Source organism: Lemur catta, chromosome 11 (assembly GCF_020740605.2).
Source record: "Lemur catta isolate mLemCat1 chromosome 11, mLemCat1.pri, whole genome shotgun sequence".
Classification (NCBI taxonomy): Eukaryota; Metazoa; Chordata; class Mammalia; order Primates; family Lemuridae; genus Lemur; species Lemur catta.
In genome coordinates this window covers 70,459,746-70,473,495 of record NC_059138.1, presented here as the reverse complement: position 1 = coordinate 70,473,495, position 13,750 = coordinate 70,459,746, and the positions used below count along the sequence as shown (strand labels likewise).

Here is a 13,750-nt window from a genome sequence, read left to right as displayed (position 1 = left end):
GCCTAATCTAGAGCAAGGCCCTAACTCTCTTCAATTCTATGAAGGCTGAAAGGGGTGAAGACCTGCAGAAGAAAAATCTAAAGCTAGCAGTTGGTTCTTGAAGGTTAAGGAAAGAAGGCATCTCTATAACATTAAAGTGCAAGGTGAAGCAGCAAGTGCTGATATAGAAGCTATAGCAAGCTATCCAGAACATCTAGCTAAGATCACTGATGAAGGTGGCTACACTAAACAGATTTTCAGTGTAGACGAAACAGCCTTCTATTGGAAGATGACATCATCTGTGACTGTCATAGCTAGAGAGAAGTCAATGCCCGGCTTCAAAGCTTCAAAGCACAGGCTTACTCTGTTGTTAGGGATTAATTCAGCCAGTAACTTTAAGCTACTCAGGAGGCTGAGGCAGGAGGATCACTAAAGCCCAGGAGTCTGAGGTTGCTTATGAGCTAGACTGACATCACAGCACTCTAGCCCAGGCGACAGAGCAAGAGTCTGTCTCAAAAAAAAGAAAAAAAGAAAAAGAAATACATTTTCATAAGACTACACCTGCCATAGATAATGATTCTTCTAACAGATCTGGGCAAAGTAAATTGAAAACCTTCTAGAAAGATTCACCATTCTAGATACCATTAAGAACATTCGTGATTGAGAGAGGTGAGGAGTAGTAAAAAATTAAATAAATAACATTCATGATTCATAGGAGGTCAAAATATTAATATTCACAGGGATTTAGGAAAAGTTGATTCCAACCCTCATTGATGATTTTGAGGGGTTCAAGACTTCAGTGGAGGAAGTAACTGTAGAATTAGAAGTGGAGCCTGAAGATAAAACTGAATTGCTTCAAACTCATGATACAACTTGAATGGATAAGGGGTTGCTTCTTACGCATAAAGTGGCTTTTTGAGATGGAATCTACTCCTGATGAAGATGCTGTGCACATTGTTGAAATGACAACAAAGGATTTAGAATATTACGTCAACTTAATTCATATAGCAGCAGCAGTGTTTGTGTGGATTGACTCCAATTTTGAAAGAAGTTCTACCGTGGGTAAAATGCTATCAAACATCATCAGGTGCTACAGAGAAATCTTTCCTGAAAGGAAGAATCAATCATTGCAACAAACTTCACTATTGTCTTCTTTTAAGAAATTGCCACAGCCACCCCAACCTTCAACAACCACCACCCTGATCAATCAGCAGCTGCCAACATCAAGGCCAGCAAAAAGACCCACCACCAGCAAAAAGATTATGACTCACTGAAGGCTCAGGTGACTATTAGCAGTTTTTAACAATAAAGTATTCTATAATTAAGGCATGTACATTGTTTTTTTTAGACATAATGCTATTATACACTTAATAGATTATGGCATAGTGTAAACATTAGTTTTAAATGCTCTGGGAAACCAAAAAATTTGTGTGACTTCTAGCTATATTGCAATATTCACTTTATTGCAGAGGTCCAGAACAGAACCTGAAATATCTCTGAGGTACTCCTGTACATGGCTCAGTAATGAGTATCATTAACACAGTCATAATAGCGCAAACACTGAATAGTAGTCTAGCCAAAATTATGAAGGGAAAATGGCAGGACAAGAAGAACATATATATGCAAAGACAGCCTAGAGGTGGGTGGAATGCATTTTTGAGTGAGAAAAAAACTGAACCCTCACCTTGCATAGTGGGAAGTTAACAGATAATGCCTGTAACTGAAAAATCAAAAGTAGCTCATAGAGCATGTTATGTAGCTATAGAGGTAAACACCAAATAAATGAGGTGGAAGAATTTAAAATGGGTGGCTCCAAAGAATGGGAAATTTGTAGACCGTCTGGAGTGGGAAGAACTGCTCTTTTTTATTAGAAGAATCATAACACATTTTGATTTTTTAAATATGTGCATATATAACTTTTAATTAAACAAACAAAACTAAAATAGAGAAAATGTCCACACATTCATGTACACACAATTCCAGACAGAGCCATTCTATCTTATCTGTTTGCTCTTTTTAGTTTTTTTTTTTTTGAAGTCTTAAAGGCAAGAGAGAACATGGCATGATAAGAAACTTAAATAAAACACAGCAGGAATCCAGTATGTGAGAGAGAGTGGCAATAAACAATACTGGCGATATAGGCATATCCTGCTTCTTAGGAATTAATAAATGCTATACGATTGATTGCTTATATTGGGACAATCAGGAAAATTTAAACTAGGTATGATAATGTTATTACATAGAAGAAGGTCCTTTTTAAAGATATATATATATATTTTAAAGAGCTACATATCTAGCAGCTAATGTTACAATTTCTATGATTTACTTTAAAAATTATTCAACAATTAGATTTAGAAAGTGTAAAATGTTAATAATTGTTAAATCTAGGTGATGAATATATGAGTATTTATCATACTATCCCTATTTTTCAGTACTTTTGAAAATTTTCAAAATAAAAAGTCAAGAAAAAATTACTTTATAAAGATCTATGCATGAAGTAATGAGTTCAATTTCCATGATTATCTTTAAACAGGGACAGGAGGAGACTAGAAATATTCTACAGTTATCTTACCATATCCTGCCATAGAAGCACCATTCTCGACATCCACTGTGTTCTTATTTTCCTCTGCTAGAGCTTTAACATATCTTTTGCTTAAATCTAGTATTTGTTCACGTAACTTGACACTGCTTTGATGTCTTGGTTGTTGAAAAGTGTAATGCAGTAACATCAATCCCCAAATGAGTCCAAATACAAGCAACAGTAAACTCAATTTCTGAGACATATTTTTTCTTGAGATTGTAAAAAACATTTCTGATGGAGTAAAAAGACTTGACTGAAAAGTGGTAACTGGAGACAAGCCACCAAACAATCAAGACTTTTGAAAGAAAAAAGAAAAAAATTTCCTCTAATATTGTATATTCTTCATCTTCAGCAAGGTTGTATCCACTCTATTAACTCTGTAAAATTAAGGGGAAAAAAGGTGATTAGTTCTTAATCTGTATTAGTAACAAAATATACAATGATAAAGAAAAGACTCTATAGTTTTGATTTGGAATTATATCATCTTCTTTGACAACTTTCTCCACCACTAAGTAAGCTTTCTGGTGTTTTTTCAATTTTATTTACATACCTTTTCAAAATTGAAATTAGTAATAAATGTCAGTTCATTGAAAATATCTGAAAAAATGCCCCCATGGTCATAAAACTCTTCGAATGATTTCTCAGTTGTAACTAAAACCATAGACATAAAAGATTTATAAGAGATCTCGGTCTATTCAAATACATGTCACCAATGTAAATGCCAAAAGCCATTCCTCCTCAAAAAAAAAAAGAGAGATGCCAAAATGAAAGTTAGAAATAAAGAAAGATAAAACAGATTGGAAAATTAAAATGTCTATCTAACAAGGATTCCCACAATATAAATAGAGTGTGCCAATGTTTGAAAATGTCACTAGAAGCTATTACTAACGGGAATAAGGTAACCTAAGAAAGTATCCAACCTAAGATGAAAAATAAGTTATAATTTCTAAGTTTATATCTCATAAAACTATGCCAAACATAATAATGAATGGTGATCATTTAATGACAAGTGCTAAAGCAGGTTAGAACATTTTTCTATATTTCCAAATTTACAATCCCACATTTTAAATGAGGAAGGTATGCATTTGCATAGTTTAAGAAAAAACTGAAAGGTTATACTTCAATTTTTTAAAAAAGAGAAGGTGATGACAATTATGTAATCTAGAAAGACCAGCAGAGTAATAAAGTATATGAATCACCAAAGTGCCCAGCAAAGAAAATTTTGATTACAGGGCTGGGCACGGTGGCTCACGCCTGTAATCCTAGCCCTCTGGGAGGCCGAGGCGGGTGGATCGCTCGAGGTCAGGAGTTCGAGACCAGCCTGAGCGAGACCCCGTCTCTACTAAAAATAGAAAGAAATTATCTGGCCAACTAAAAATATATATAGAAAAAAAAATTAGCCAGGCATGGTGGCTCATGCCTGTAGTCCCAGCTACTCGGGAGGCTGAGGCAGGAGGATCGCTTAAGCCCAGGAGTTTGAGGTTGCTGTGAGCTAGGCTGACGCCACGGCACTCACTCTAGCCCGGGCAACAAAGTGAGACTCTGTCTCAAAAAAAAAAAATTTTGATTACATCAAATGGAGCAAAAGTCTTTAGGTAAAAATATACCTGGAGTCAAAATAGTACATTTCACAAGGATATTTCACAGCTTGCTGAAAACAATCCTTGAGAACTTTTTAACTCTTCCAAACACAGGCAAATAAAATATCCCAATTTTCATTCTCTTACTAGGAAATGATCACATAACTGAACTAATAAAATCTAGTTTGAGGATAAGACTTAAAATGAATACAGTGTAATATTAAGGTAACAAACCTTACAGAGCATTCAGTCACTTTCATTCAACAAACATTTACTGTACCAGCACACAGGTTATGCATAGTTAGAGATGCTGTATTCCTACCCTAGAAATTTGCTTTCATATCCTGCCCCCCTTTTTTTTCTTTTTGGCAGGATCAACCAGGTATAGAAATTTTCTTTCAAACCTATTTCTAAAATAAGAAAAAATATTATCTTATGCAAAAAATGAAAATACAGAACGCATATAATCAAAGCTTCTCTACTAGTTGTATGTGTGCTGAGGTATGTGTAAGAGGGGGGATTTTCTGCCCTGCCAATTCACCTGTCGTGCTCAGGAAACTCCTACTCTTCCTTTCCCACACTCTGCCATGCAGCCACCCCATAGATGTTGATGCACCTCTACTAAATTCTGGGGCTCCGAGGTTTGAACAACTCACCTACTCTTGTTGAAGTGTACCTGTCCTGTCAAACCTCACTATAAGCATGACTATACCACAACTGGGTATATTAGTTACTCTAGTAAAATAAAACTACATTAGGAATTAACTCCTTTACAAATTTTCTTCTACTTCTGCTTATTTCTTTAGTTACCACACATAGAACAAATCCCTATAGATCTTATAAAAACAATGCCATTAATATCAATACTGGATTACTAAACTTTGCTTTATTAGCAAAATCAGGTAAATATAACCTAATATTTATTCTATAGAGGTTTTACATTCAACTTGAGTTCAGAAAGTAGAAATGCTAGATTTCCAAGCAAAAATTTTTTAAGTTTTTTTACATATTTAAATTTATTCTTTTTTTTTTTTTTTTTTTTGAGACAGAGTCTCACTCTGTTGCCTGGGCTAGAATGCCATGGTGTCAGCCTAGCTCACAGCAACCTCAAACTCCTGGGCTCAAGCAATCCTCCTGCCTCAGCCTCCCAAGTAGCTGGGACTACAGGCATGCACCACCATGCCTGGCTAATTTATATATATATATTTTTTAGCTGTCCATATAATTTCTTTCTATTTTTATTAGAGACAGAGTCTCGCTCTTGCTCAGGCTGGTCTCCAACTCCTGAGCTCAAACAATCCGCCCGCCTTGGCCTTCCAGAGTGCTAGGATTACAGGCGTGAGCCACTGCGCCCGGCCTTAAATTTATTCTTCATTCATAAATCTTTACTGGTTCCTCTGTCTCCTCAAGTATGACCTGTGTGTTACACTATTTATCCTAGCACCCAGAGGGAGGATCAAACCAAAGGCAAAGAGAGAACTTCGGTTAAATAACAGCAACAACCAATACCATAATCGCTTGCTATATCCTACTCTAAGCACCTTATGTGAATTAACTCATTTTATTCTCAACATTGCATACTAATGTTAAGATTCTCACTTAACAAGTAAGAAAACTGAGACAAGGAGAAGTTAAATAATTTGCCCAACATCATACAACTGGATAGTGGTAGAGATAGGTAGAGATAGTGTTTAAAAGCTCAGACTCTTAACCACCGCCCTACTTCTATAGCAAAGGCAATAAAACAGTAGCAGTAGACAGTACAACAGTGAACAGTCAATGAGCTCTTATTATGTGCCTAACTCTGAGGTAAACACAAGGGTTATTTCCTTTATTTATAGTAACCCCACAAGAAAGATATTATTACTATTGTTATTTTATCATTCTCACTTTAAAGCTAATCAAATTAAGACTTAGATTAACCTGCCTAAGATTTTGTACCCAGGCCAACTGACTTCAGTTACCTAAACTCTGGCAAGAGCTAAAAGTCCAAAAGTTCAGAATCTATCTAGCTCTATAAGAACTCATAGGTTTTACAAAACTTCACAAAAGTATCGAATCCCAAGACTGTAAGTAATGGCATCAGGCAGAGAACTGGGGATTTACTGAGGGATGGGGGCAGGCTGGGGAATGGGATTATCAAACACAGGGAGCCTCATCTTTAAGAGGTAAAGTCCTTCCAAGTAGGTACAAGCTTAAAAATGACAGGCTGCTTGCCACCATGCACTCTGCTTGAAGGGCAAGTGGGGGTACCAACGCCAGACATAGAAAGCAAGCACACGCAGTGGACAAGGCAGAGGCCACTGGTGAAGATATGCCCCCAAACTAATAAATCCCAGGGGATTAAGAGGCTAGTTTAAACCAAGTGTTTCTCAGTGTGAGGGGCCCAAAGATGTAAGTTGCAAACTTTACATAAAGAGCTCACATTGCCCTGTATTGACTGTATATTAAGGCCCAATTGTACCACCAGATTCAGAAAAGAGGCCTTCATGAATGAAACGTCTCCATAGCCTTGACTCTGTATGGACTGTGTCTGCCCAGCACTGCCCTCAACAAGATAAAAGCAGCCCAAATGCCCATCTCAGAGGGAAATCAGGAACTTCTATAGGGACTAGTATGGTAAGCAATTTATATGCTTTGTAACTTGTTAACATTTTTCTATAGGGTTAAGTAAAACATTTAATATGAAAAGGGTTTGTCTTCGGGAATAGCAAAGAGGTGAGAAGTTGGGAGCACTTAATCCCACTCTACACTAGAACACCAAGGAATTAAGTGGTTATAGGAACTACCAGGAAGAAAGGACACCCTGGAGCCTTGAAGTTAAAAAGATGACCCTAAATCAGGTTAAGCATTTCAAAAGCCCATGAGGATTTGCAACCCAAGAAGGCCTGAAAACTACTGTATCTAAAGGTTTATTTCCACAAGCAATTCCAAGCAAGGCCAATAAAAATGACTAAGATTTCTAAAAGGAGACAATGCTGCCTTTGGTCTCTTCTCAGGGAGTGTTTCTCATTAAAATCACCTGGACAGTTTTTTTTTTAATCGCACCCTATACCAATTAAATTAGACAGTCTGGGGATGTGAGCCAGGCACCAGTATTTTTTAAGAGCACTAAGTTATTCCAATGTGCAACAAAGTTTGAGAACTACTGCTCAAATCTCATATATTTTCATGAAGCAGCAATGAAAGCTACAGATAGGGCTGCTAAATTCAAAGTTACCAGTCAGTTCATCAGGTGTGACACAGGAATCCTGCTATTAGACCTCATAATGACCCCAAAGGGGAAGGGGTGAGCGGGATAGAAAACAAGTGATCTTTCCTGGAACCCAAGTCATTACTGCCAGAGTGGGCTAGGCCTTATATTTATTAGGCAAGGTGGAAGAGTGAAGAGAAAGCAATTTCCACTGCTACCACTTTAGTCCCTAGGATCAACATGAATACACTGTTCTATTCTCTGAGAGCTATGTCTGTGATTTCATATAGGAAAAAAATAAGAGACAGTAAGTTTTGAATTCTTTAGCAACTGAAGGTAATTTACCTACGTACTTTTAATGTAATGATTAGAAACGAAAATAATTCATAGCCTCAATCCTTAGGCGAGAAAAAGAAAGAAAAGGAAGGAGTCAATGTCTCTTCTTTCTGTGCAACATTCAGAGCCGCAAATTATAGAGGAACTTGTACTTTGAACTTCCCCAATTTTTCTTTATGTTTCAAGTACTGACCCAGCTCCTGGAAGGCCACCTAGGTCAGGACAGAGTCACTAGCTAGAAACCTGACAAGCCAACACTGAAGCTCAGGACATACAGTACGGCTACCATTTAGCATCGTCTTTATTACGGAGTCCTTCCTCCACCACAATAGTCTACGCTCTTAAAAACTTTTTAATCTTCATTTCTAGGTCACTATATTAATTGTTTACTAATCACTAAAAAAACAAAGAAAGAAACTTCAAATTCACCCCCCAGGTAACGACTGGAGAGTTTTAAGGCGAAAAATAAAATCACCATCACTTTCATCATTATTTCTCCTAATATAAACTCCTGAATATTTTTAGCGTTCCGAGGAGAAAGTTCTCACCCAGCTACAGAAATTACAGAAGAAATTAAAGTCTATATGGCACAAAGGTAGAAGAATCAAGGAGAGGAAGGCTGGGCGCCGTGGCTCACACTTGTAATCCTAGCACTCTGGGAGACCGAGGCGGGAGGATGGTTTGAGCTCAGGAGTTCGAGACCAGCCTGAGCAAGAGTGAGACCCCATCTCTACCAAAAAAAAAAAAAAAAAAGAAAGAAAGAAATTATCTGGACAACTAAAAATATATAGAAAAAAATAGCCGGGCATGGTGGCACATGCCTATAGTCCCAGCTACTTGAGAGGCTGAGGCAGGGGGATCGCTTGAGCCCAGGAGTTTGAGGTTGCTGTGAGCTAGGCTGACACCATGGCACTCTAGCCTGGGCAACTGAGTGAGACTCTGTCTCAAAAAAAAATAAAAAATAAAAAAAGAGAGGAGACACATTTAAAAGAAAGTGCCAATAAAGTACTAGATCTGAAGAAAGGCAGCAGAGTGTGGTCCAAGTATCATCACCTCCAATTGGATTCCTACAGCTGCTTCTCAAGTGGTTTCCCAGATTCCTCTTCAACCCCACTTCAATCCATTCTCTTAGGGCACTCAAAATATTCTTTCAAAAACAAAAGTCATGATCTGAGTAGACATTTTACCAATAAAGAATGTTCAATATCACCAACCATTGGGGAAATGCAAATTAAAACCACTATGAAATACCACTTCACACCCATTAGGATGGCCATTATAAAAAAAAAAAAAAACAGAAAACAAGTGTTGGCAAGGATGTGAAGAAACTGAAACTCTTCTGCACCTGCGGTGGGAACGTAAAATGGTGCAGCTGCTGGGGAAAACAGTATGGTATTTCCTGAGAAACTTAAACATAGAATTATCAAATGATCCAGAATTCCACTTCTGAATATATACACAAAAGAATTGAACGCAGGAACTCAAAGGGATACTTGTACACCAATGTTCATTGCAGCATTATTCGTAATAGCCAAAAGGTGGAAAGAACCCAAGTGTGCATCAATAAACAAAACACATACAATGGAATATTATTCAACCATGTTCCGTTGGGGAACCTGTGGCCTTCTGGATCCTTGAGTGTGGCCTTTTGACTAAATCCATATTTTATAGAAGAAATCCTTTTAATAAAGGGATGTGTTCTGTAAGGTTTGGATTCAGTTGAAGGGCCACACTTGGGGATCTGGAGGGCCATACGTGGCCTTGAGGTCACGGGTGTCCTACCCCTAAATGGAGAGTTATGATTTAATGGGTATGAAAGTTCAGTTTGGGATGATGAAAAAGTCCTAGAGATGGACGGTGGTGAAATAATGTGAATGCACTAAATGTCACTGAATTGTACATTGAAAAAATGGTTAAACGGATAAATTTTAGATTATGTATTATTTTTACCACACATACCCATAAAAGCATATCATATCATTATCCTGCTTAAAAACCCTTCAACAGTGTCCTACTGCACTTAAAATAACATTCAAACTCTTTACCATAGTCCACAAGGCCCCACATAATCTGACTTCTACCCATTTCTCTCTGTCCTAATCTCATACTACTTCCCTCTTGCTCACAGTGCTGTAGCCACGCTAAGCAAAACACACTAAATTCTTTCTGACCTAAGGGTCTATACAATTGCCATTCCTTGCCTTGGAATGTTCTTCCCATGACTTGTTCCTTTTCATCCTTTAGTACTAGCTCAAATGTCAACTCTCCAAAATGTAGCACTCCCATTCCTATCCCACCTCCGGCCTCAAGGTACTCTCTATCATTCTCCATATAAATTATTTTATCTCCCTAAATCCTGATGCCCTCACTTATATAATGTGGACAATAGTACCTAACTAATACTGGTGAAGATTAAATGACACTTCATACTACTCAATAAATATTAACCTTTATTATTAGTATCAGGCACTCATGAAATGATACTACTAAGTCTTGATAATCTGAGTAATGTTAGTTAATACAGTTAATGTTTTAACAGACCCAAATAAAACTCTTCTGATTAGTTCTCATGGGCCTCCATAATCCAGTCCCCAAAAACCAAATTTATTTCTCATTAGTCACAAAAATATCTCCCTCAATCAAGCCAGTCTTCTCTCAGCCTTGCACAATAGTAATAATTATACCTTATATTTATATGATATTTTTATTTACCCAGCATGTTTCCTTACGTTTCCTGATATCCTCTCATTCGGTTAGTAACAGTCAGCTCTCAGAGAGGTCACGGGCTTGAAAAAGTTTCTACTGAAATATTTCATTGGAATTAAGTCACTGAAGAATTACCCAGTCCTAAAAGATGACATAACAGCATATTGTTGATGAGAACAGTTCATCCTCCAAATAGCCTAAAAAGAGACTAGATAGAATATCTGTTTAAATGCTACCTCAGCTAGAAGGATTTCCAAACCTCATTACCTTATTCTACCCCACACTGATCTTCCAACTCCCACAGCACATTTGCTCTATACCAATTGATTTTACACATCATATCATCCAGTCATGTGTGTGAGCCTTGTCTCCTTAATTAAGTCCCAGATCCCTTAACAGGCAAAAATATCGTGCCTTACACTGCTGCCACATCCCGCAAAGAGCCTGGTGAACAATCAGCAGTCACTAAGAAACACCTTATTGTTTACTTTGAAACACATCCCTGAACCTACCCCACCTTCTTCCAAGCAACCATGTGACTTCCCTGCAATGATTTTTGGGGGTAGAGAGGTAGAGGATAGAAATCTGGAGGTAAATTAAAGTATCTTCAATTATCCATTTTTAGGCTGGAAGAACCTGAGAAGAAATCTAATCCAGTGCCCTCAGATTTTAGATAAAGAAACTAAAGCCCTGAGATGTTTAACACATTTACTGCCATGTCAGTTGTATTTAACTCACGATAGTTTTGAGCCTGCGGCCTCATGAAGCATATATAATTCGCATGTCTTTTCACCTTGGGAGCCTCGAGAACTATTAATATTTTTTAAGTTGCATATAACTCATGCACAGAAAACAATAAAAAATAAATTTTTCATTAAATTAGAAAGGATCATTTTGTTTTTGAAGTTTTTATTCTATTTTCATAATAAAACACCACGGCCCCAAGGAAAAAAATTTTTTTCTAGTGTGGCAGTCAATGTGTTAAATGTCTTGCCTAAAATGAAACAACCAGTTAGTGGCAGAAACTGTACTGATCCAGAATTTAGGTCCTGACTCACCATCTAGGTTTTTCCCTACACCACAGTACCTCTCCCTTACCTCCACAGGAAAGGCTGTGTTTGTAAATACTGAATAAATTGTTATATTAACGAAGCTTTGTTCTTTTTTGCTTTAAAAGAATGTAAACAAAAATAGTAACAGCAGTTTAGGACAATGATCCTAAATATGCCTAACTTGGACTATTCATTAAATTATCAAGTTGGCCCATTAAAGTTTCAAATATGCTTTGTTCACATAAATCAAAGTATTACAAAGTTGCTACAATTAAGATTTAAGAAGTTTTATAGCTTAGTTTTTTATACAGGCAAAAAACCAGAATAGAAAAAAAAAGTGAAGTAAAACAAAGATAAATACAATACAAGGTCTTTTGGAGACAGAGACCTTCACCATGATAAGCAAACATTTCCAGAAAAAAGAATTTAGAAATGGGGTACAGAAAGGCCCAGGCTCAAACACAATTTACTACATGCAATTTCATTTAAAGCATGAAAGAACTTGGTTTATTCACTCATTTGTTCACTCATTCATTCACAATATTTATTAAAGCACCTAGTATGTGCCAGGAACTAGAGATGTGAAAGGTGAAGCAAGACAGACAGGATTCCTGTTCTTGTGGAGACTAGGCTTTCGTAGAAGTGGGACAATAAACAAATAAAAGAAACAAGCTAATTGCAGCTTGTGGTAAACTGCTATGAAGAAAATAAGATTGATGTGTCTGGTGATGTCTACATGAGGTGTGCGGTCAAGGAAGGCCCTCTGAGGAGGTATTATTTGATCTGAGAAAGAGAAGGTAGTATAAAGTCTAGTTCCAATTTCCTTCCAAATAAAACTTTTGGAATTTTCTTACCAGAATCTTGGGAGCAGACAGTAAATTCCTTATTCCTATTCTCCTTAACACAAACAAATGAGAAGGAGGGCTCCCAATCCCCAGCATGGAATGGCCTGATCTAGAAATCATCCAAAGGGAACAGAAGGAAACCCACAAGCAAGGAAAGTTTTGTGTTCCCCTTATGAGAATGGCAGTTCCACCGTTTGGTAATATACGGGTAATATATACAGGAACAGTAATGATCCGGTAAGAAAAACATAATCTTATCAGGGTTTTCTGGTATGAAGAGGGCAGTGGCAAGATGAAGTATGGAATAAGACTACGTAGCAATCTGCCAGTGCATTTACTTAAAACTTGTATTACGCATTTTTTTTTAATTTGTATTTTTTAGAGACGGTGTCTCGCTCTGTCACCCGGGCTGGAGTACAGTGGCAGGATCACGGCTCACTGCAGTCTCAAACTCCTAGGCTTGAACGATCCTCCTGCCTCAGCCTCCTGAGTAGCTAGTGCTACAGGTACACACCACAGCACCTAGCTGATTTATGTATTTATTTATTTATTTTGTAGAGACAAGGTCTTGCTATGTTGCACAGGCTGGTCTCGAATTCCTGGCCTCAAGTGATCCTCCTGCCTCGGCCTCCCAAAGTGCTGGAATTACAGGTGTGAGCCACTGTGCTCATATTAAGCATTTTAAATAAGACTTTTAAACTCTAAAATATTCCTTGTTAAGGAACACAAAAATAGAAAAACAAACATGGGTAATTTTTTTTATAAATTTTTATATTTATTACAGGCACTAATGTCTCTATTCCAATTTACAAGATCTTTGGAAAAAACTGTTGTTCAAAGCTCTATTATGCTACTTGCCAAACAGCACACTATGTAAACAATCAAATATTTAAGCCATTTTTCAGTGGTTACTCACTAGCCAGAAACCTAAAGACAAATATATTAGTCCAACATTATTACTAGAGAAAAGTAAAGACAAAGAATCAGCACGTATTTAAACTAGAACATCTTTATTATAAAGATAAAGAAAATGAAGCACAAAAAGGATTAATCCAACAACAAACAAATGGAGAAAAATTAGGTATACAAATTCTTAGCCCAAGACTCCAATGTTTTTCAAAAGCAGGGAACAAAAATCAACTAGCTAATTTGCAACCAGCACTTTTTTAAAAAACAAGATAAAATGAAATCATCAGAGTAGACTGTACACGCTACAGATTTTTGTAAAACTTTTCTTTCAGGTTATTTATTTATTTCTACAGACACAGACGTATGCATGTACAAATAGTGATACAGCTGAGGAGCCTTGATATAAAAAGATATTTGTTATGAGCTGTAGTCAAAAAGTTTAAAAAGCTTTTAAACTTTCACACTGCCTGTCATGAAGTACTTCCTTGCATTTTTATGCAAACATTGCAATAGCCACATTAAAAACATTAATAGATGGCTAATACTACCTTAAAATCTCTTGTTCAAAT

General features: G+C 36.9%; 1 protein-coding gene across 4 annotated transcripts in view; it reads right to left on the bottom strand.

The window, feature by feature from the left end:
- Window positions 1-13,750, bottom strand: part of CCDC126 (coiled-coil domain containing 126) — a 36,064-nt gene that overhangs the window by 18,849 nt on the left and 3,465 nt on the right. For 3 of the 4 annotated variants that reach the window (XM_045564334.1, XM_045564333.1, XM_045564335.1), the window contains one exon: window positions 2,552-2,937. In XM_045564334.1, the coding sequence (XP_045420290.1) occupies window positions 2,552-2,789 (238 nt within the window). In that variant the 5' untranslated portion in view covers window positions 2,790-2,937. Of the gene's footprint in view, window positions 1-2,551; window positions 2,938-10,398; window positions 10,464-13,750 lie in introns of those variants that run through there. The other variant, XM_045564336.1, reaches the window with a different exon arrangement.